The sequence below is a fragment of the Podarcis erhardii genome (assembly GCF_964252035.2).
Source record: "Podarcis erhardii genome assembly, chromosome: 1".
Lineage (NCBI taxonomy): Eukaryota > Metazoa > Chordata > Lepidosauria > Squamata > Lacertidae > Podarcis > Podarcis erhardii.
Window position 1 is genome coordinate 61,627,802 of NC_138497.1, and position 23,322 is coordinate 61,651,123.

Here is a 23,322-nt window from a genome sequence, read left to right on the forward strand (position 1 = left end):
TTGTAATTTAATCTGTAGCCACTGAAATGTGCAGGATCCTATGCAAGGAGTAAATATTTAGCAGTTGTGGTATTAAAGCTTCATTTCCGAGAGGTATAAATAAAAAGTTTTTCAAAAATGAGTCTGAGAGCATGAGCCAATCTGGAGTGAAGCACTTTTACATCCTGATTTCAGCGAGAAAGGAATGTGAAATTGTGCTGAGTTGTTAGATATGGTGACATAGTCTCCTCCTCCGTTGGACTGCAAGTCAAGCTGTAAAAAAACCAACAACATAACTAGATATAACTGAAGGCAAAAGGATGATAGGTTCCTCCATTAACCTGCTGTATTAAATTCCTCTGACAGGCCTAGTTTTGCAGTGTAATGCATTTTTGTTAAATTAATGGTGCCACCTGTTCAGCCACAAAATTATTGAAGATATTATCTCTACAATTACATGGTTATTCAAAAGTTTGTGAAGAAAATTGTTGCTTCATGATACTCATTATGTGACTAATAGAAACATTTATTCATTCAGAATGCACCCAAGAAACTATTTGCAAGGGCAATGGTTTAAAGTATTCATTTGGGGAGAAAAGAGTTGAGAAATTTTCCATTCACACATAGCTTCCAAAGATGAAATTTGAGACCATATTTATTTCTTGTATAAGTGGAAAGAGTACCCAAACCTCAGTTTCATAACATACAATATGCTAAACTAACCAGAATAAAACATAAACCCCAATATTGGCTAGAAAAGTGAAATCAGGAAAAATGTAGAAAATAGGTGCTGCTTGATACGTTTTTGGCTGCTCCTTGGAACAGAAATAATCTTGTCTTTGAAGGCTGTGGGAATACTCATAGTATTTATTTAAGGCATCCCAGAACTAGGATGAAGGTGAATCTGGATATTCAATGGGTGTCACTCTGCGGGTGAAAGTCATCAATCAATCAAGTAGAGAGAGGCAGTTTACAGCTGAGAGGTCTGCTGGAGTATATTTAGGGGACGGAGGGGTGGGAAGAAGAGTTGCTGATATTGCCTCCTCCCCACTCCAGCAATGGATGCGATGTCGTCTGTAAGTGGAGCCACATACACTGCATTTCACCCAACAGTTGGTGCCATCATAAAACAGTTGCCATCAGAATCCTTGCCAGTTTTCACTCTTAAGTCCACATGGCACTGAGTCCAACATGAATTTCTTACTTGGGTGTTTACTGCTAATGCATCAGTTGAAAGCAAAGAAAAGTACATGAATGTTTATGAACAAATATTCTTGCTTCTTTGAATAAATAGCATTGCAATACATTCAAACACTAAATTTAGGATTGTTTCCAAAGGTGCTCCATCACATTTGGAAGGCAAAAGTGAAACTAAATCCAGAGGTGTTCTTCCATTTATACAAGAGTCTGTGCAACCTCATTCACAAGCAGAACTAATAATTGCTATAGAAGAATTTTTTAAAAAATTATACTGCATCACCTCTTGCCTGTTATAGAACAATGAGCATGGTATGAGTTTCTGAAATGTGACTATTCAGCTTCCCAATCACTTGTATGTGTGAACTGTACAGTATAATGAATAAAACTATAAAATGCAAATTGCTAACACGCATTGCTAGGCACTGCCCCAATTTGATCTATCCATTATTTAGAAACACTTAATACTAATGATTTTTGTTTCTTGACAGGATGGCAAAATATTCTGTCGACGAACTACGTGTGATTGTCAGAATCCCAGTGTTGATTTCTTTTGCTGCCCAGAATGTGATACCAGAGTCACCAGTCAATGTTTAGATCAGAATGGGCACAAGCTGTACCGAAGTGGAGACAATTGGACATACAGCTGTCAACAGTGCCGCTGTCTGGTATGTAAACCAATAAAATATTTTTCTTAAGAGATGCAAGAGCAGTAAAAGATTGATGGACACGCCATATTGAAAAATAAAAAATGCATACTGTTAACATTCTTCTCATGACACAAAATACAGTACGGAAAGCTCTATACAGCGGTACCTCTGTTCTCGAATGTAATCTGTTCCGGAAGACCATTTGAGTTCTGAAACATTTGAAAACCGAGGTGCAAAGGGCTGTCTGCAAATTCAGTTGAGAAACATGCAGCGGAAGCATTTATTTCTGGTTTTTCAGCATTTGGGTTCTGAAATGTTCGTCAATGGACACATTCGAGAACGAAGGTACCACTGTACATATATTCTAAGGTGCATAACATGATCTGAAGTAGCAAGTTTTTAAAAGGTGCTTATTTGACTTACTTCTTCAACATAAATGCAGCATCTTCAAAGGCATTACAATGTTCACTATTTTGGTCTGGGCATGAGGAAAAAATGTAAAGCTTCCATCAGCTTTATTTTGTGTCACTTCCTCTGCAACGTATTATTCTGAACATTTCACAAAGGTAGAGGTTAGAGGGGTCATCATGAATTAAAGACCATCAAGATTTATGCACACAAAGGATTGATCTCTTCACCTTACAGAATACATACATGTTAAGACTATAAGAAGCAGAGCTGTATTTTACTTTAGCCTAGGGGGAATATTTGCATACCAAATTGTCCAGGAAAGCCTGTCGGTTTTAAAAAGAAAATGCCTATTGCTGCTGAAACAAGTTTGGAGGTAATAGCAGGTTTTATTGAGGAAACAGATAGCTGTATTTCTAAATTGAAAACTGTGAGAGGGCTTTGCTGTCTAGTTCAGTTACTGTGTCCTGATCCAGCTGGGGCTTCCTAGGGATGATTGCACAAACATATATACATGCAAATGTGTGCTGCTCATGCACATTCTTAGGCTGAAAAGCCTCAACCAGGTACTCCAAATATTTGTTTGGGGGAACAACTGAATTCAACATTTTTAGTTGGTGGACCCTTCTTCATTAGAGGCTTTTAAGGAGAGACTGGATGGCTATCCATTAGCGATGCCATGTGGAATCCCTGTGTCAACAGAGGGATGGAGATTCTCCCAATATGTCATTATCAGTATTTAGAAATTAAGGCCAGAAAATGTGGCTTCTCAGTGTCAAAATCTGTGTAGTGCAGCAGCTAAGAGCCTGACTGTGAACAAGGAAATCGCTACAGGAAATCTTGCCTCTGCTGTTAATTCGTTCTGTTGCTTTTGGCAACTCATCCCCTCTGCAGTCTTTGTCATGTAATATGGAAATAATACTACCCAAAGCAATTGTAAAGATTACTAATACTATGTAATATCAAAATCACTATTGTGATATTAGAACCTTTTACAATATATCTGCAGAAACAAAAAAAAATGGACTCGCTGGCAGGATTTAAATAAACATTTACAATTTTATTTACAAAGAACAAGAAATATAACAATGTGATAACATAGAATGTATCATTTAATGTAATAAACCAGAAATGGAAGCTGAGGGAAGTGAACAGGGAGGGGAGGAATTGAAAAATGAATATTTAGTAATGATATTGGGTATTTGTTATGAGAAAAGAAAATCAATAAAAATTATTTTTTAAAAATACTATAATATCAACTCTGTAAAGGACTATATACATGCTTTGTAGTAGTACAGTGGTACCTCGCAAGATGAAATTAATTCGTTCTGCGAGTTTTTTCGTGTTGCAATTTTTTCGTCTTGCGAAGCACGGATTTTGGAAAAGCTTCAAAAATCACCAAAGTCTTCAAAAACCTCAAAAAAGGCTACCACACCGTGTGCTATGAGTTGCTCCTCGAAGTCAAGTCGCAACTGCACCCCCTGAATGCACAGTTTTAAGAAAAAGGAAACAAACTTGCAAGACAAAGGAAACAAACTTGCAAGATGTTTTCGTCTTGCGAAGCATGCCCATAGGGAAATTTGTCTTGCGAAGCAACTCAAAAAACAAAAAACTCTTTCGTCTTGCGAGTTTTTCATTTTACGAGGCATTCGTCTTGCGAGGTACCACAGTAGTAGTAGTAGTAGTAATATGCTTGGAAAGCATAAAGCATAAAGTGCCACATAGCAATTCACTAAAGTGATTTCAGAGCTTCAAAAACAACTGGCGATGCACAGCATAAGTAACTAAAGAATGTTAAAACTTCCAGTGGACATCACAAGCAAAGCACATTTTTTTCCTCCAAAGAATTCTAGGAACTATAGTTTACCCTTCACAGAGCAACCTTTAACAAACTACAGTGCCCATAATTCTTTGAGAGGGGCAAAGTGCTTTAAAGGTATAGTGTGTATGTTGCCTAATACAGTTTATCAGATGCAGGGGGGGGGGGAGGACCTCCATATACTTCATGTTGTGAGAACTTGACAGTGTGATTCCATGCTTGCTTGCTTACTCAAAAGAAAGCTCCTGGACTTCTTTTGGACAAAGAACATATAATCTATCACTTAAAAGCAAAACAAAATCCCAACAGTAGCAAATGCACAATATGCCATATGTTTAAACTGGTAGCAATAAAACTAGGTGTTAGACTTTAAAAGACTTCTGAAATAATAATAAGGAATGTTCCTGTTCCTCCAAGAGGAGTGCAACCCCATCCAGAATAGGTTGAATCACCTTACCTTTCTCACCAGTGACTTTGTCTAATCTGAATTTCATGGCATTTTTGGTTGCAAATGCTGCAGAGTAATGCAATGAATTATTTATCGTTGTATCCTGAGGTGTCAGTTATCATATGATTTCTGGATGAGTTAACTACTGTGTCATTATCTCTTAAGTGTCTGTAAACTACTACATAGCATTTAGCCTTAACACTGTAAATAGCTAGTGGCAGTACTGCAGTACTGATGTGATAATATGGTTCATGGTTTCCTTTTGTTAAAATGAGTAGTTTACATAGCCTCGTAAATTGCTTAAAGAACATAAGAGGAGCCTGCTGGATCAGGCCAATGGCCCAACTTGGCCAGCATCAGTGGCCAACCAGATGCCTGTGGGATCAAGCAAGCAATTTGTGATGAAGATGCACATCTACATAACAGGGCTATGAAATCAAAACAAAAATGTGCTTCAGAATTCAACCATTTGTGGCTTTTCATTCAGAAGCTATATATTATCACATCACCCAGTTCAGCAAATGAGTTTTATATACAGTCATACCTTGGTTGTCAAATGCCCTGGAACTCGGACGTTTTGGCTCCCGAATGCCGCAAACCCGGAAGTGATTGTTTCAGTTTCCAAATGTTCTTTTGGAACCTGAACATCCAACTGGGCTTCCTCGGCTTCTGATTGGTTGCAGAAGCTTTGGTTTTGGAAGTTGAATGGACTTCCGGAACGGATTCCATTTGACTTCCAAGGTATGACTGTACAGCAGCATGGTGTATCCACATCCCTGGTTGGAGGTCTGCATTTATCCATCAGAGGTGTGTGCATGGTCCTTAATCTGCTGTAAATGTGGTGCCCAGCAAAACTGCACTGTTTAGACTACTGCCAGATCAGAATATGCCTATTTTGTAAGTGAATTTTAGTCAAGAATGGAGAACTTGTACCCTTCAAGAGACTGAGGTACCCAAACTCCCACCAGCCTCTGCTATTAGGGGCAACAATGGAATAAGGGGAGTCCTATTCCACCCCAGTTTTAGGTAATGACTCAGGCCTAACAGTAAAGTTGATCAAAGAAGTAGTTGCTATTGGTGTTTTGTTTCATAGTTTGACGTAACTTACTGTGGGTCTTTCTCTGTTTTCCCAGGAAGGTGAAGTAGATTGTTGGCCGCTTGCATGCCCCACTCTCACCTGTGACTTCACAGCAATATCAGAAGGAGAATGTTGCCCTCGTTGTGTCAGTGATCCTTGTTTGGCTGATAACATAACCTACGATATCAGAAAAACTTGTCAAGATGGCTATGGAATAGCACGACTTAGTGGCTCCGTATGGACAATGCTCGGGTCTCCTTGTACAACTTGCAAATGCAAGGTATTTGATAGTAAAAGGTGGAGGAGGGGGGGCAGTACACATAATTTGTGTGTAGGAGTCAGACTCTTTACCCAGGAAGGTTGCTTTTAGCTGCCACTGACAGCAGTGAGCTGCAACGGAAGAATGAGAATGCAGTAACAAAAATTATGCAATTTGTGTAATGGTAATTGTGTGATTATTATCCAGGGAGATAGGGCCAGAAATATTCAGTAGGCTTCTTCTACAACTTTAAAATAGTCTCTCTTAAAGCCCTGCAGGTATTCTTAATATGCATGTAGAATAGTGATGTTAATAACTAGTAAACATTTTAGACATTGATAAATATGTATTTTCAAAAATAACCTGCCTGTTAGCAAGGCAGTTACAGTAATACAAATTGCAGGGTGCAATATATTTATGTTGCATTCATTTTGAATCCCTTTTGCTTCTTGCTCTATTTCCTTACAGAGACGGGCAAAAATTGAAGGTAAAGGGTAGAAATATACATTTATTCTCTAAAGCAGGAAAATCAAGAGAAACACAAATCCTATTTTGTAGCTTGGTTTTATAAACTTTCTGGAGTATAATTCGCTATTCATGGTGGAATGAATAAAAATGGAATATTAAACAATGGAGATGACAACCCTCAAGCCACACATTTTAGATTAGTGCAGAAATGGCCCATTTGAAGTTGTGAGGTTTCAGAATTGTCACCATAGTCATAATCACTGCCAACAGAATCTAGAATTACTCTGAATTCACTATTAGAGGTGGTCCAGGATACTTTTTTGAGGGTGTGTGGGGTGTCCTGCCACATTTATTTATATTATTTATTTATATTTCAACTTTCTTCCATAGACCTTAAAGTGGCATACATGGTCTTCCTTCTCCCCATTTTATTCACACAGCACTATGAAGTAGGTTAGGCTGTGGCGTAAGGTCACAATGACCTTCCTGGCTGAGTAAGATCTGATCTCCCAGGTTCTAGCCCAACACTCTATTCATTCTATCAGTGCTTCCCAATAGATACAGAAAACCTCCCCAACTCATCATCTGTTGGCACATAAAACCTGGAAAGTCCTCGGCCACTTAAAGAAGCCCTCCACTCCTCCAAAAGATGAATGTCAGTGGCATGCAAGAGCTCCAGGCCTCATATTGTTGTGCTGCCTGTCATAGTTTCGTGGCATTGTCCTATACGCAACTTTCTAAAGCCATTATAGTTTAGGGCAAGAAGATTTCACTGAGAATGTAACTGATACCAAAATGACATCCTTTTGAGAAATCATATTTATCACTTCATCCACTTTAGCTTTCAGAAATACTGTAATGCACTTAGTGCAATTAGCATCCGTTATCATCCAAGGTTATGCTTTTTATTTAAAATGAGAAGAAAATGAAAGTGTACCAACATAGTAACTTTTTACAGTGACTAACATGCAGCACTTGAGCAATGCATGTTAATCAAATAATGATTTCTTGTTCTTTTTACATCATCTTCCTGGACGGAATTGCTTTCCTTTGATCCTTTCTAGATCACTGAAAGTACCAAATGCTGTTTTATGAAATGCTGTATAAAATACTGTAACAGGGTATTCTTCGCCATTTTCTCATGCACAGTGCAGCAATAAGCCATGGCTGGAGTATTTGAGCTTTAATTCATTTGATTTGCTTTCCTGCCCTTGGGGCTCTTTCCCTGAGGCATTGCATGGGCTGTGACAGGGAAATATAGTTGCTTCCATTTGTGTATCTCTGAGGTTCAGATGTCACAGACTCAAATCATATGGCAGCAGAGATAGGATTAGTATGGTATTGGATTTGCTCTGTTTGCCATGTGGATTAAGAGTTCCATGCACCAGGTGAAAGCAGGCAGGAAGCTGCTCTGTATCAGACACTTGAGGAGGCATCTTTGTTAGTTCCTTCTTAACAGAACATACTGTCCCAAGTTACCTGAACAAGCTTAATGAAATCAAACTCAACATGATGAGTAGATATAAGTAACTTCATGACTGCAAACCAAATGTACACATCAGTTAAGCCTGCGAATTCCAGCTATAGTTGTAGTTCTTAGTTATCTAAACACCAATATGAAGCAGTTCCATTATTGTGACTGTACCTCATCGCAAGAAGTACCAAACAAGATCATTCCATAATTCAAAACTCTGGATATAGACATAATCCCACTGGTCCAAATGGTTCAGTCTGCACAAGAGGCTATCCCGATCAGTAGTAACTAGGGGGCAAGTGTCCTAGGCTGCAAGCCTAACCCCACTTAACTGGGAGTAAGCCCCATGGCATTTGCTAGCACTTACAGCTGAATAGACAAGGTTAAAACTGCACCGATTCTTAAGGGGGTGGGGAGTTACCTGCTTCTCTTTGAACCACCTCAGTATTCCTATGTTAGAATGCCAACCTTTTGGTCTGCTAAGCTTTCAGAGTGGTAATTCAGTTTCACAAGAATGTGCCTAAGAATATGTTTAGTAGAATGAATCTAACTAGTTGGAAGTAAGCAAACCTTACTAAAACAAGACTTTTTGGAACTGACCATTTAGCCTGAGAAAATAATAATTCCCATTTTCCATCAGAGAACAGATAAGAGGCTGCACATGTGAGAATGAATCATCTCTCAGGAAATATATCTATGTTTCAAAGAAAAATAATAATATTAGTACTCATGCCAAGAAAATACTGCAAACTATCTCTAAGCAAAGAAGAGAGTTGGAGGAAGAAGTATAGGAAGATTCTGTATAGCTGCTCTTATTTAATTTACTAAACTGAAAAGAAAATTGTTGCCGTCTAACCAACAGAATCTGAATCAACATTTTTCGGCATCAAAGTAAATCACCCACCCTCCTTAGAACAGTCAACTTTATACATTATAATTGGCGAGTCTATAGAATGGCTTAAGTCTTCCCATCATGCAAATAGCCTCCAGTTTAAGTGAAGCAGCTCTGTGTAAATGGCTGCTTGTGCAGAAATTCACTTCATATGATCTGTTTTCCCCGCCCCCCTTTTTTTGAAGGGTAATAATGTGAACAGAACCTTTGTGGAATTAGATTTTGCATATGAGAGCCAAGAGTCACGTGATCTATTTATTGAGCAGCATTTATAAACTGGTTAATGTTTTTTAAAAATCTTAGCGGTGTATAGTCTAAAACATATATCATTAAATCAAGAACACGCACAAAACCCCCTAAAAGCCAATGAAACAGGCAATAGAAAAACATACCCTATGGTGCAGGATACACTGCCACAGGTAGAATTTCCTGAGATGATCTAAGTAACTTTCAGGTCTAGACAGGGGCAGGTAGTCTTTCAGGTAACCTAGTCCCAAGTTGTATGTTAACAAGAAGACCTTGAACGCATGGCCGCTGATTGGCAGCCACTGCAGTTCCCTCACCTCAGGTGTAATATGGCCATAGCATTCTGCACTAGCTGCAGCTCCTAGCCCAATCTCAAGGAAAGCCCTACATGAGCAAACTGCAGTAGTCCAATTGTGAGGTTATCAACACATGAATCACAGTGACTAAGTGATCTCTGTCCAGGAAAGGGCGTAGCTAACATACCCGCACAAGCTAGTAATAGGTCCTCCTCGCCCCAGAGATCACCTGAGTCTCCAGCAACAGAGATGGTGTTGCATCCCTCAATTTGAACAGCTGTTCCTACAGAGAGAGTGCAGCCCCATCTATGTGATGGAGGAGTTCTGCCATCCCTCCACTATCTTACTGCAGCACTAGTCCCTGGTAAAAGCACAAAGCAGGACTGTTGACAATTAAAAAAAAAAGTCTTAGTTGTCTCATCTTGGGGGACTGAATTGCAAAATGCTCATTCCCTGAGTCTACTTTTTTAGAGCCCATGTCATAATAGTCATATTCACTGGTTGTGCTAATAGCGTTAATGCATCTTATTTTCTTTATTTTCTTTCTCCTCACAGAATGGAAATGTGTGTTGCTCTGTGGATTTAGAATGTCTTCACAATAACTGAAGTATAAAGCTGGGACTATTATTTTCGCGAGGCAAACGGATGCAACTTCCCACTTGCAAAATGAATGCAGTTGTAAGAGATGGGAGTTTTATACAATAGACAATTACCAAAGTCTCCATCTGAGGAAGATATTTGGGAGTTGCCTTTGGGACCTACCACTACATGCTCAACCTTGCTAGGCTTCTCTCGGGTGACTTTTACAGTACAATACATATAAATCAATGGTTGTTAAAAAGTTTTGAGTGTTGTAAATTACACCCTTTTCCTGTCAAATCATTTGCAAATGCATTGAAATTATTTCATCAGTAAAATACAATGTATTGATTTGTTTACTTTGTGTACAAAACCAACATTATGGAAACTCCCATTTTATTTTAGGTTAGATCAAGGTCCTACAAAATAAGGCTGCCTGTTGTGGTTTAGTCCCATACTATTGCCTATTTAGTTCTGAGGTCCCTGTTCGGATGTATTTATGAAAATATGTATGTATGTACAGTCAAATTGCATAGTACTTATATTTCATAGCTGTCAAACATTGTAAAACATTCCAAGGTACATTTGACTTGTACAGGCTGGAAGTAATCAAACCTCAGCCTACCTTTATGAAAGAAACACACAAATATATAAAAAGGGATAATGTCACAAGTTTAATGAAGTGGCAAAAAGCATATTTTTTTTGCAGACAAAAGAGCTAACAGCAAAATTCCTGTGTGGAGGGGGAAAGAAAGGATGACACACTTTTCATCAGTAGTGCTCCAGAACGTACCCAGAAAACCATGGCATTTATCAACATTAGGCTTAGCAGAATGTTGTAGTTTGCAAGTCAAACAACAAATATTGGATGTGGGTGTAATTCAGTTAGGGTTGTGAAGCATTCAATAAAGCAATCAAAGGGCTTTTCACTTCTAGATTTTAAGTGAATGGGTGAGATTTTGATATCTGTTAAACTGGTATATGTTTATAATCTCTCCCCCATGTAGTTGCTTTAGCATAATAAAGTCTGCCATCCTCCATTATGTATGCCATAACAAACAAGTTCATCTCTATTTGTACTGTGTTAGAGCTTACAAGGAACAGTGTAAATGTCACTGCATTTAACTATAATTTCAGCATACATCACCTTGGCAGTATGCTAGCCTTGGAAGAAAGGTGGACCACTCCACATTCCAGTTTTCATTAAATGTAATATATTCACCAAACAACCTTGTCCCCATTTCCCACATCTTCTGACATTCAAAAAAGATCTAATTTGTTAAGTTAGCCATCTGTAAAATGCTGTTTAAAATCCTAAACTTAAGCAGAATTGTAATTAAAACTTTGAAATGTGCACAAAGGTTAAGTTTGAATGATAGGTAGCTGCTTTGATTTTGCAAGGCTAAGATGTCGATAGCGCTAAAGCAAAATCTGTCTCAGCTTAAAACTTCAATAGATTCAGTCCTATCCAACTGGTTCCCATGCATAGATTGCCTCCCACAGCATAGCAGGTACACCAGACTGTTCAGTGGGAATTGGGAAGGTAACCCCCCCCCCCCACTTCCAGATAGGCTAGTTGCATACAATGTCAACCTTGATATTTGAATCTATGAGTGCAACAACAGGATATGTTTGTTTGCTTATTTATTGATCTACCAAAAACAAAAACCAACCTTGTTTCCTTTTCACTACATTTGCTAAGCAGAGGGAGAAGGGACATGCAAACACTCCTGCACTCCTAGAACTTAGAACTGAGGTCACCGTGTTTTTAAAGTGCTTCTTGTTCTCATTCTGCTTTTGCTGTGCGAGATACTCTTCATTTTCACTGTTTATATCTAACTGCTTGGCCAGAACGAGAGTCTGGTGGTAAGCTTAGCAAGTACACATTACATTTGTGGAACAACTGTTTTAATCAAGAACTGTAAAACTGATTTCTAAAAGCCATGGTAGAGTATCTGCAATGAAAGAATAGTGGACATTGTTCTGCGTTATATCGTGCACAGAGCATTCTACTAAAGGCATATTGCAGAACATTATGGAAGGTCTGCAGTCATGTGAACTTTTTGAAGCCTATTATAGGAATGGATTTTTTAAAATGAATATGACAACACATTCATGCTCTATCACAGTATATTTTTAGCATCCAACATAAAAATAAACACTTCGGGTCAGTTGTTCTGGTACACAAGTGGGTCTAGTGGTTAATGGTGCAGGCCCTGCTTTTGTTTTCCTCTAATGTCCGAGAATTTCTTTATGCAAAAACCCTGAAGACAACGAAGAAGGCCCTATTTGTATGGGACTCCATGCCAGCAGAGTTTGTCTTTTCTTTCTATCAGTTGCCCCCTTTTTAGCATCCCTTATGTGTTGATTTTCATTGTTTTAATGATGGTATTATAAAGTTGTGTTTTATAGGATCCACAAAGGACATATGTAAATCGCATCATTAATCCATTTTGTAAATCATGTTGTAAACCCCAATGGTAATTCAACTGAAGGAGATGATGCAGTGGTTTGGGATGTAAAAGGGAGTGATTTAAAACTTGTGGCATCTAAATAAACTCCTATGTACATATTTCCTGGCCTCAGCCTTTTTTTCTTTGAAACTGTGCATGCATTGCAAACATGTTAATAATATGAAGAGAGGGATGCTGGATCAGGCCCTTCTAGCCCAGCATCCATTCTTATGGTGGCCAGAAGCCTATGGAAAACCCACAAGCACTTCTCCCCCCCCCCACCTGTGTTTCTACACAAGTAGCATTCCGGGGCATGCTTCCTCAGATGTTAGAGGCAGCACACAGCCATTAATAGCCTTTTCTTGTCTAACTTTTTAAAGACTATCACTACAGCTTGTAGGAGAGAGTTCCATATTTAAACTGTGTTTTATGGAGACCCACTTCCTATTTGTCTGTCCCGAATTTTCTAACAATTTGTGTCCTTTGGATGTCCCTAAGTCCTAGTACTATGAGAAAAGTGGGGAGTTTTCTCTGTCCACTGCTCCACACCACACATGAATTGAAACCGCACTCTCAGGTGCCACCTTCACTCTTTTCCTAAACCAAAAGCCTCAGTTGCTTTTTCCCATGAGAGAGTTTCTCCAGCCCCTTAAACATTTTAGTTGCTCCTCTCTCTCTCTCTCTCTCTCTCTCTCTCTCTCTCTCAGCTTGATTAGAAGTATAAGTGTATATAATGCTCAAGCCTCTCACAGAAATAAGGAGGAAAAGTACAATTTTGAAAGAATGGTGGTAATTCTCTTTCTTTCTTTTTTTCTTTCTTTTCTTTTTTTTTTTCTTTTTGGGATGTAAACAGTTTTTATTAAGACACCATCTTTATGTTGTACATTATATAAAACTCCATTTACACTCTACCAAAAAAAAAAGTCGTCTCCTAAAAAGGTGGACCATGAAGAGCTTTGGGGCATGCGAGTAACGAGTTTCTGTGGCCACCAGGTTCATATCTGCTTTGATAATAAAGATTGTGCAAGGAGTTAACACGGCAGAGTATAAAAATCAAGATACACGTGGCAGAAAGCCCCGACTTAGACAGAATTCTGCTTCGGCCATTTCTTTTTCTGCAGTGGGGATGAAGTTTTTTTTTTGTGTGTGTGTTTTTACAGCACACATCCGCACAGCAGCACTCCTGAAACTTTGGCTCATCAGTGCTAAAAAGAAGCATCACAGGCGTACATCCCCGAAGGTACCTGCTCCCGATATCGGTCACGCCAACAGAGCCAGCTAGGTTGCATGCGCACACAAGCAAACACCCCCTCCTCGCTGCCAAATCTGCAGGTCAGAATTTCCAGGGGTGGTGGTGGGACATAGGCTACAGGGGAGAGGAGGTGGCTTTTGCTTCAGAGTGAAAAAATGCAAGTGTGGGAAGGAAAATGCAATTGTGGTGCAGATGCACCTTCGTTAGTGTTCAACAAAGAAGCTGGCAAGCCAACATTGGCAACAGCTCCCTTTCCCCACTCAAGTCTTCACATCTGGGCAAGGAGAAGCAATGTTTCATTAACTCGCCGCCCCTCTCCATTCTCTGTGGCGAAACAAATGGGACCAAGGTCCTCTACATGGGTGTTTCGTTCTCCCACCGTCTGGCACCTTGCTCGACCAGGATGCACCTCCTTTCCTGAAACTGGGAAACGAGGAATGCCCTGCTGTTTCGTTATGAGCGGAAGCCCAGGCTCATGACACACTGATCTTATGAAATCCTGGATTCTTTCAACGCCTGGTTTCATGAGCATTGCTTTCCTGTTCCCGGCACCAAGTTTATTAACTGAAAGGAAGAGGTTACTTGGAATTGAGAGGTGTAGGTAGTGTTTTGAAGATTTCTGCCCTTGGAGCTGTCGTGGCTCAAAGAAAATTTGGGGGCGGGGGAACTTTACCAAACCACTCATGATTATGACAGTTATTTAGTGCAGGCCAGAGAGAGAGGTTGGCCTTTAGTGTTCAGGAGGCTCGCAGGGAGAGGTGTCTTAAGCGAATAAGGGCAGCCTATCTTAGCCTGCTGCCCTCCAGACAGTTTGGATGAAAAGTTCTGGGACCGTCACGCAAAACCTTTGGAGAAGGCTGGGGAAGACAGGTCTGAAACCCTGGGACCAGGGACCAGCAGTCGTGCTGAGCACTGATCACATTCTCATTCAATGGGCTTGTGGGGGGAGCCATTGCTGGTGGGCTGGACCCAGGAAACCTGCACGAGCAAACCCAGCAAACTGGTCCCAGAATGGGAATTTGAGAGCGTCAGCTTCAAAAGGCCGAGATCCCATGTTGCACCCTGGGACCCGAGAGGAAGAAGAGAGGGCGTGTGGTTTGCCTTTTCTGAGGTAAGGAGAAGGCCCTCGCCCAGGCAGACTAGGCAGCTGGGGGCTTAGAAGCCCACCGGGAGATCAGAGCACTGCTTGGGGAAGGTCTTCAATACTGCACACTGCTGCTGAATTTGCCATGCATTTTGCATAAAGGACAGAGATTCCCTCTCTACTTTTGGACGCACGTTTTCGCACCGGGGTTCCTTTTTGGCAGGGAAGCCTGATTTTTTAAAAAAGAAAAGGTAAAGGCACTTCAAAAATGAAGGACTTCCATGTGTGTCAAACTGCCACATTATTCTCCTGGCCCGCTTGACGCCTGTACGGCATTCGCCCACTTGAGGCACCAGCTGCTCACTGTTCTATGCAGAGGCAGGCCCAGGCGAACAGCAAACTGAACCAGGAGGATAAAAGGTGGAGATGATTTGGCTTTCATAACCAAGTCCGGGGGGTGGGAGGTGGTGAATGCCCTGAAGGGAGGGTTGTAGCAGCACTGGCCAAAGTCCTCTACCCCATCTGCAAGGGGGCTGGATGATCCCAGCTCCTGGGGGCAGCAGAAGCACCAGGAATTAATACTTGGGGCGAAGCAGGGATGCCACAACTCTTCTTGTTGAAGGGTGCCATAGTTAATGTACAGCCTTCGGCAAACCTTCCTAACTCAGGTGTGGGAGGTGCATTGTGGGAATATCCTCTTTCACTGGAAGATAACAGTAGTAAAGTTGAACTGGAAGCATCTGCTGTTGAAATTCTCCGCTAGGCCCTTCGAGATGGGCTGGAGGCAATCACCCCAGTTCAAAACAGTAATAGGGGGAAGAAACTAGAAGACAGAAGCTTTCTCGTGTGTTTTTCCATGGCCCTCCTTGTTCTCTGGCATTTTGCGATTGGATTTTGTAGCTAGGCACACACACACTCACAGGAGGAGGTCAGTTAGGGGGAGCTAGTGTTGCTCTAGGGCTAATGTTTCAGGATATGCATTCTTCATCTCACATGGGACCAAAAATAAAATACAAAAATAAAACAGAACTTGTTAGACAAAAAAAATTAAACCCAAAAATGCAAATCTATAAAACAAAACAACCCATTTGTTGCAAGTTAAAAGTTGCTTGTCAAAACACTGAGCTCCTGTCCCCATGGGAAGGAGTAGCAAAGGAAGGATGGGAGAGGTTTATTCTCGTTTTTCCACGTTGTTGCCTGAAACTGCCAGTCTCAGTAGTGAGAGAGAGTTCTTTGCGTTATTCCAGAAACCGTAAAAAATAAATTACTTTCTTCCTCTTTTCCTCCTCTCTGGCTTAGAATTCGTCATGTCGTACTAAGGCTTCCCCAAAGTCCGTAGCCTGGCTGCCCACAAACAAGTCGTACTTGTCCACAATTTCTTCTTTGCAGAGTTTGCCATCCTTGTTCTGATCCGACTCGTAAACGAGGTGCCATGCTTCTGCTCGGCGTGATCGTAGTCCGAGGGGAGGATCCAGTCCTTGGTCTCCTCCTTGTCCATCTTCCCGTCGCAGTTCTTGTCCCGGAACTCTACAAATTGCTCTCGCTCCGTCTTCACCCACTCGGGCTCTTCGGCGTCGCCATTGTGGCTGTACATGTCGCCTATGTATTCTTCCAAGTCAATGAAGCCATCCCCGTTCTTGTCAATGTCCTCCATAGTTTCCTGCTATATATATACAACTATACAACTATATCCTTCATGTATTTGTATTCTTCAGGATGCAGAAAAGCAGTGAACTCTTCCTTGGTAGCAATCAGGTCGCCGTCCTTGTCAGCCATCTTGAACCTCCGCTCATCTCTCACCATCATCTGCTTGTAGTTAAAGCCATCGTCGGGGTCAGGGTCGTCTAAGATGTAACCATAGGTGGCATTTTTATACTCTTCCCAGGAAATGAGCCCGTCCTCATTGAGGTCGTGCCCCTTCCACTGGCGCTCTACATCCTTGTAAATCCAGCGCTTTTGGGCAAATTTAATCCAGTCTTTTAGCTCTTCGGGAGTTACAAACCCGTCCTTGTCTTCATCTATTTTACTTACAATCTTTCCCAGCCTCTCCTTGCTCTCTTCTGGCGTCAGCTGGTCAAAGGTCTTGGCCTCATCTGCACCCAGGAAGGCGTCGTAGTCAAAGTCAAAGTTCTGTGCATCATCATGGACCTTGTCGCTGAGCTGAGGTTCGTGGTAGATGCGATCCTTCTTCTCGGTGGGTTTGCTCAGAACGCAGGCGGTCTACAGGGACAGGTACAAAATGACCTGCCGAACAGCCACAACCATGGTGATATCCTTCCCCCTCCTGCCACCGTGGCCGCCGCCGCCTCGGCTCCCTCCGCTTCTCCCCCTCACGATGACTGTAATTCTCTTTCATGATTCAACCACATTCACACATACAATAAATTTTGACAATTCCCAGATTACTCAATTAATGCTAATGACTTCTCCATTGCCTAATTGCTATGAATCACTACCAATGCAAATGCATCTCACAGTATGTTCACCAATCCGTCTTTCACTTCCGAAAACACAGATTTTCTGCAAATATTCCTTCAGAGATATATGTACTGTCCTTCTAACAAGAAGGCAGTTTGTTTATACTTGGACATTTTCCATTTTTATTCATTGCTTGCTCTTGACTACTTATTAATCTCTTCTCACCTTTGGATTTTCAGCAGCTTAACCCCCTTGCACTGATTTCTTGACTTTTTGAAAGCTAACCAAGAGCTAAGGCAAAACTCTTACTCAGCCACAATGCCTGTAGGTGAACTTTGGCTGCTCACTCTCTCTCTTATACAGCTATTGTGAGGATGAAAGGTGTGTGTGTTTACAAAGCACATCACCCTGGGAGGGTGAGATAGAAATGTAATTGGTAAAACAATAAATAATCATATTAATTAAAGGACAATACCTCCACTATGGTCTTATTTGTAGGTAGTGGATTCCAGTTTAAAATTATCACCACTGCATTCTGTGTCATGTGAAGCTTCTAAATACTTTTTCAAATGCAGTCCTAGATTGAACAAGCTGTAGCAGTCCAGCATCAAAAAGGGCACACCTGGTGTACCATTTCATGATGATGATGAACAGACAAAAACAGAAGAATCCTGCTGGATCCCCTACAAACCAGGCAGATGCTTATGGGAAGTCCACAAGCAGGACCTGAATGCAACAGTAATCTCCCCCCAGCAGCTCACATTCAAGCCATGCTGTCTTTGATCTTAGAGGTAGCGTATAGCCTTACCCTCCATGAAAGCCATCTAAGCTGAGAGCCTTCAGTACATCTTATGAAAGCGAATTCCATGGTTTAACATGTGCTCTGTGTGAATGACTACTTCCTTTGCCCTTAATCTCCCACCATTCAGCTTCACCGGATGATTTTGGCCTCTAGTATTACAAGAGAGGGAGAAAAGTGCATCTCTGTCCACATTCTCTATACAATGCAAACTTTTTGTATTCATCTTATCAAATTATTTTCCAATAATTTAAATAGCCCCAAATATTCTAACCTTCTCTCATGGGGGAGCCGTTCTACTCACCACATCATTTTGGTTGCTCTTTTCTGCAGCGTTTCCAGTTTTCTAATACAGTACATAGTATCCCAAGTGTGACTTGTATAAAGGCATTATAATCTTCTCAAATTATTATTTTTATCATTTTCCTAATATTTGACATGGAATTATCCTTTTCACACTACACTGGGATCTACATTTTCACTGACCTATCCACTACAACCTGAAGATTTCTCGAGAGGATGTTCCACAGGCTTGGGTCCACAACACTGAACAAACAGATTTCAATAGTTAAAAGGCACACATATAAACCATGGGTGACCCCCAACAGACTCAAGCTCAATGACTGGACAAGGATATAAGGTGTCCCAGGCCCAAGTTGTTAGGCACCTTGTAAATTAATGCAGGAACTTAAGACCTGGCCCAGCAACACATGGACACCCAAGCTTTCAAACACCAGCATCATGTGTTCAAATAAGGAACTAACTTAGATCAAGAACTAATGAAACGTGACCAATATTTCCAATTAGCAAATATTAGTACATTTCTAAACTTCACGCATGAAAGACTGTTACAGAATTGACTTCCATTTGACATGTGCCAAATTTCTATGAAGGCGTTTTTAGTTTGTGATGTTTATTAGCTGAGTGATAATCTGGTTGAATTGCTTTTTTCCAGCTCTGTTAAAAAAATTGCTTATGTGGACTGTTGCCGAGTTGTAAAATTTTGTAATATTCTTTGTACCTTTAAATGTTTTTGACTGTAAGCTGCTTTGGAGGGGCATTTAGACAAGCAACCTAAAAATGTTTTAAATAGAACAAACAAATGCGCAAATAGTTAACACATGTAACTTAATTTGCATTAACTTCCCAATCCTATTATGATTTTTTCATAGAAAATAATTTAGTTGCTTTTTTGTAGGTCCGATTGAGTTATTTCCTAAAGCAACAGGTAAAATGTCAAGTATAATGAAAGGAAGGGTGAGCTACACTGAAAGACTTAAATTTCAACCTCTAGGAGAAGTGTGAGAAATTGCAGAATTTATATGTCATAATTAATTAGGAGATTCAAATAATAATTTGCATGCCTTTTATGAGTTGGAATGCTACTGAGGCAATTTGTTATTAGGAGTATGTGATTGTGCTCAGGGAATGCTGAAGCCAGAAAATGTTGAAAAGATCATTAGCTGGATTTGAAAAATTGGCAAGTGATGGTGGGGGTAGGGTGGAATAGGAAAATACATAATTGGAGCTCTATTGAATCTATCATTGTAGCTGGACCACTCACTTTATTGTACATTGGTCAGAACAGTTTTTTCACTAACTGTTTTTTCACTGATACAAAAATAGTTTCATTTCTTTCATAGTGGACATAATTTAAATGCCTGTTGAAACTGATCTTGAAGGAACAAGGAAAGAATCTCAGACTTACCTGTCTAGATGCTCCAGCTACAAATCTGGATTGTCACCCTTTTCTTCCATGCCAAGAAGCTCACTGGATAAAAGAAGAGCATAAAGTACAATGATTAACCATTAACCAACGAACCATAACAGAAAACACTGCTAGTATTCAAAGGGTCTCTTTAAAAAGGGGGGGAGGAGCTTTCTAGTGAAGCATCTCTGTCACTCAGAGATCTGATAGACTATACTTCGCAGAATACAGGACTACACAGATGTTGCCTCTAATGTAAAATCGTGATTAAAATGAACAAGGCACTTACTGTTCGAAGAAATCCTTTGAGGAACCTGTATCTTTGGCTTTCTGAACTTTCAAGGGCCAAAAACTAAATGGTAGGAAGTGCCACAAAACTGCCTCCCCAATGAAAAATAGGAAAGGGGGGGGTGTGGCACAGTCAAGACTGTAGCAGAAAATGTGCCTTCTTCACTCTTGCCAAGAATACATTATGAAAGAGCTCCAGCACTTTGGGCTTCCGTTAACCTTCTGGATACAATTTAAGGTTTCTAATTTTGCCACATATGTCCTTTAGTGACTGAGGCTGTTAAGCCTTGAGACTACATCAATCTCTACGTCCCACTTTAATTTCTAAAATCAGATATGAACGGCTGCTTCATGAAAGCTGATTTTCCTACATAGAAATCAATTCTGTGGATGAAGTGTGTGTTTACAGTGTAACCTAATACATACACAAATGGGCATTGTACATGTAAACAAAACAAAATTTAACATGTTGCATTTCTCACAGGGTATGTTGTATAAAAAACTTCCCCATGTGGCTCTCTTCCATATAAGAATTTGCCCTGTATGAAAGTGTTCCGAGCAACATCTTAAGTTTGCCTTGATGACCAAATATGTGCAAACAAACAAGGCATTACAGGCAAGCATTTTCAAGGGTCTCTCTGCAGCTCTGGAACTGTCAATTTGCTATAGCAGGGCTATAATATTGGATGTAGCTCATTATCACTCATTTGTTCTATTCATATCCTGCCGCCTTCTAGATTACCTGACGCATCTAGCTAAAATCTGTATTTTTAGGTTGTATGCTTAAGCAGGCTTATTAAAACACACGTCTGCCCCCCTTTCTATGGGTGTGACTTCTCTATGATAGGCTGTTACGACGGTCCTGCTCAGGTTGAGCAAGACAGAAATTTAGAATAGATTGCTAATCTCACCTGTGCTATTTTATTAATTTTATTACAGGTTTTAAAAAGCAACACTTCGTTTAAAAAAATGCTATTTCAATTTACATAGGAAACTAAAAAAAATTAAATACAAATGTTGAAAATCCAAACGTTGATAAGAAAAAAACAAAACATTGAAGAAGCCAGATTTTTAAAAATTAACAGGATTAAAATTAGTAAAGTTACAAAAATCAGGAAGCTTTTTCCTCCATTCCCCTCTTTCTCCCTCCTCACCAACTCTGCAACTCATCAGAGCAGAGAGCACTGGCCCTTATGAAACAGTCTTTGCTTGGACTACTCATAGAATCGTCGAGTTGGAAGGGAATCTGAGGGCCATCTAGTCCACCCCCCTGCAATGCAGGAATCTCAGCTCAGGAATCCATGACAGATTGGCATCCAACCTCTGTTTAAATACCTCCAAGGAAGGAGAGTCCACAACCTCCCGAGGGAGACTGTTCCAATGTCAAACAGTTCTCACTATCAGAAAGTTTTTTCTGTATGTTCAGTTTGAATCTCCTTTCATGTAACGTGAAGCCATTGGTTCGAGTCCTACCCTCTAGAGCAGGAGAAAACAAGCTTGTTCCACTCAGAATGACTATTGACATTTCCTTGGATATTTCCAATTTGGAGGCAGAGAGAGCTTGTGGGAAAATACAAAAATCTTTGCCTGGCCACCAAACAGCAGTAAAATAGTTCCAGACAGACCTCTCCAAGGAGTACATTCTATAACTGGGGAGCCACTATAGAGATTACCATCTTCCTGGTCACCCCCCCCCCCCTTAGTAGGAGCACACACCAGAGATGGTGAACCACTGGTCCACAGGCCTGATCTAGCCCACCAAACATATCCTCACAGCCTGCCAGCCCAATTCAATTTATTTTCACCGGTTGCATCAGCTGCAGTACTGAAAAACAAAACAGAAAACCAACCACCAACCACTCCAGAAACGAGCTCAGGCTCAGATCAGCACCAGCATCATTTAGGAAAAACTGGAGTAGACCAGAGCACTTCTTGTTACTTGACCACTCAGAGAAGAGGGAAAGGATTTTTGGCAAGGAGGGATGTCAGCAATGCCTGGTCCACCTGACAGCAATCTCATCTCTCCCGAAAATATATGGTAGTGGATAAATAGGCTCAGGATATGCACATGATCAGCGTGTGTTCGTCACAACCTAGTCTCATTTGGAAAGTCTAACAATGGCTACTATGGGAGTTTATGGAGCAGGGTTTTTTGAGTATACGATCCTGAATCAGCAAAGACTGAGCTTAGTATATTCTGAAGGTGAATAGCATAGCTTTTCTTTAGGCACCTGACTGGCATCTTGTGACTCTTGTGTGTATTCATTTTGACCTCGCCCACTGTTGCCACACAGCACCCAATGGGTTTTTAACGAGGCAACGTGACCTTCGGGCTGAAAAAGGTTAGCTACCCATAACATAGGGAAACAAGCTGCCTTTCAAGCATTCCGGTCCTAGTCAGGAAAAGGCATTAAAATTTTCAACTGAGCCCAGAAAGGGACCATAAACCAATACAACTGGTATAGTATTTGTGTAATATAAACGTGATAAATAAATAAGCTGCAAGGGATATAACATTTAAGTGTAGAATAATATCTGTATCTCTTGCAATGCCCAAGGAAAAAATATGTTTAGGAATTAAAGTGAAAGTAAAGCATTCACCACTTTTTGATTAAATTTTGATAGAACCTCTAGGAACCATAAAAATTTGCTTTGCAGGCCACATCTGGCCCCCAGTTGGGCATGCCTAGATTAGCACATACAACCAAAGATTGCTGCCTTGATCAGCCTAAATCGTAATGTGCCACAAGCAGAGAGCTGTGGGAGAACCAGGTGCATCAATGAGTGAGTCAAGTTTAATAAGATATGTGATTAGCAGTTCATTAACACAAAAATGAGGAGCAAGTCTCCTGAAGTAAACTAAGCCATTGCTGGGATAAAAGCACTTTTAAGTGAAAGTAGTCAAAAATATTTTTTTTCAAGAACAGGGGGGAAAAAACCTATGATTGCATTTCTCCAGGGTTTATTGCTGATTAAACTGCCAAGTTTTGTTTTGAGTATAGGAAGAAAGTGAGCAAAAATATTTTGATTTCTGAGACAAATAATTACTTGGGGGACTATGAAACTTAAGCAAAAGTCATTCTCAAGAAATGATTGATAAAGCCATCTGGAAAGTTTATTATAAACAACTTCAACAGAAAGCAGTTTCAGAAATCTAGGTAAACAAGTTTGTGATGTATTTAAATATTCTTGTACATAAATGTATATCAAATGACACACAAGCTTGATTTACCTGCAAATATGCATGGACCATGTTCTTATAATACTGCTGATCAGGAGAACGGATAAAAGGAGGGAGGATTAAATGGAGAGTAAAGGTCTGCTAAAGGAGCACTACTCTTTATCTTAGCATATGCAACATCAAAGTGTACAATACCTCTATCACTTGCAGTGTTCAAAAAGAAGAGACTAAATTCACCCTCCCCACACAGCTATAATTGCCAATTTTCTGACTCTGGCTATGCACTTAAAGCCCTGGTTGCTGGACAGAACTAGGAACCATGCATACTGCACAGATGTATCCTAAC

The 23,322-nt window shown here is 40.4% G+C and overlaps 1 protein-coding gene, 1 long non-coding RNA gene and 1 pseudogene across 11 annotated transcripts in view; 1 reads left to right on the forward strand and 2 right to left on the reverse strand.

Moving 5' to 3' along the window:
* Positions 1 to 12,366, forward strand: part of NELL1 (neural EGFL like 1) — a 407,721-nt gene extending 395,355 nt beyond the window's left edge. For all 4 annotated transcript variants that reach the window (XM_081834787.1, XM_081834789.1, XM_081834790.1 and 1 more), the window contains 3 exons: positions 1,668 to 1,844; positions 5,635 to 5,859; positions 9,770 to 12,366. In XM_081834787.1, coding sequence (XP_081690913.1) covers positions 1,668 to 1,844; positions 5,635 to 5,859; positions 9,770 to 9,820 — 453 coding nt within the window. In that variant the 3' untranslated portion in view covers positions 9,821 to 12,366. The remainder of the gene's footprint in view (positions 1 to 1,667; positions 1,845 to 5,634; positions 5,860 to 9,769) is intronic.
* Positions 1 to 23,322, reverse strand: part of LOC309327456 — a 53,000-nt gene that overhangs the window by 6,012 nt on the left and 23,666 nt on the right. For all 6 annotated transcript variants that reach the window (XR_014150542.1, XR_014150543.1, XR_014150544.1 and 3 more), the window contains one exon: positions 19,508 to 19,570. This is a non-coding gene — a long non-coding RNA (uncharacterized lncRNA). The remainder of the gene's footprint in view (positions 1 to 19,507; positions 19,571 to 23,322) is intronic.
* On the reverse strand, positions 13,398 to 16,921 carry LOC309337267 (calumenin pseudogene; annotated as a pseudogene). The gene has a single exon. The product of its transcript is annotated as a calumenin pseudogene (transcript).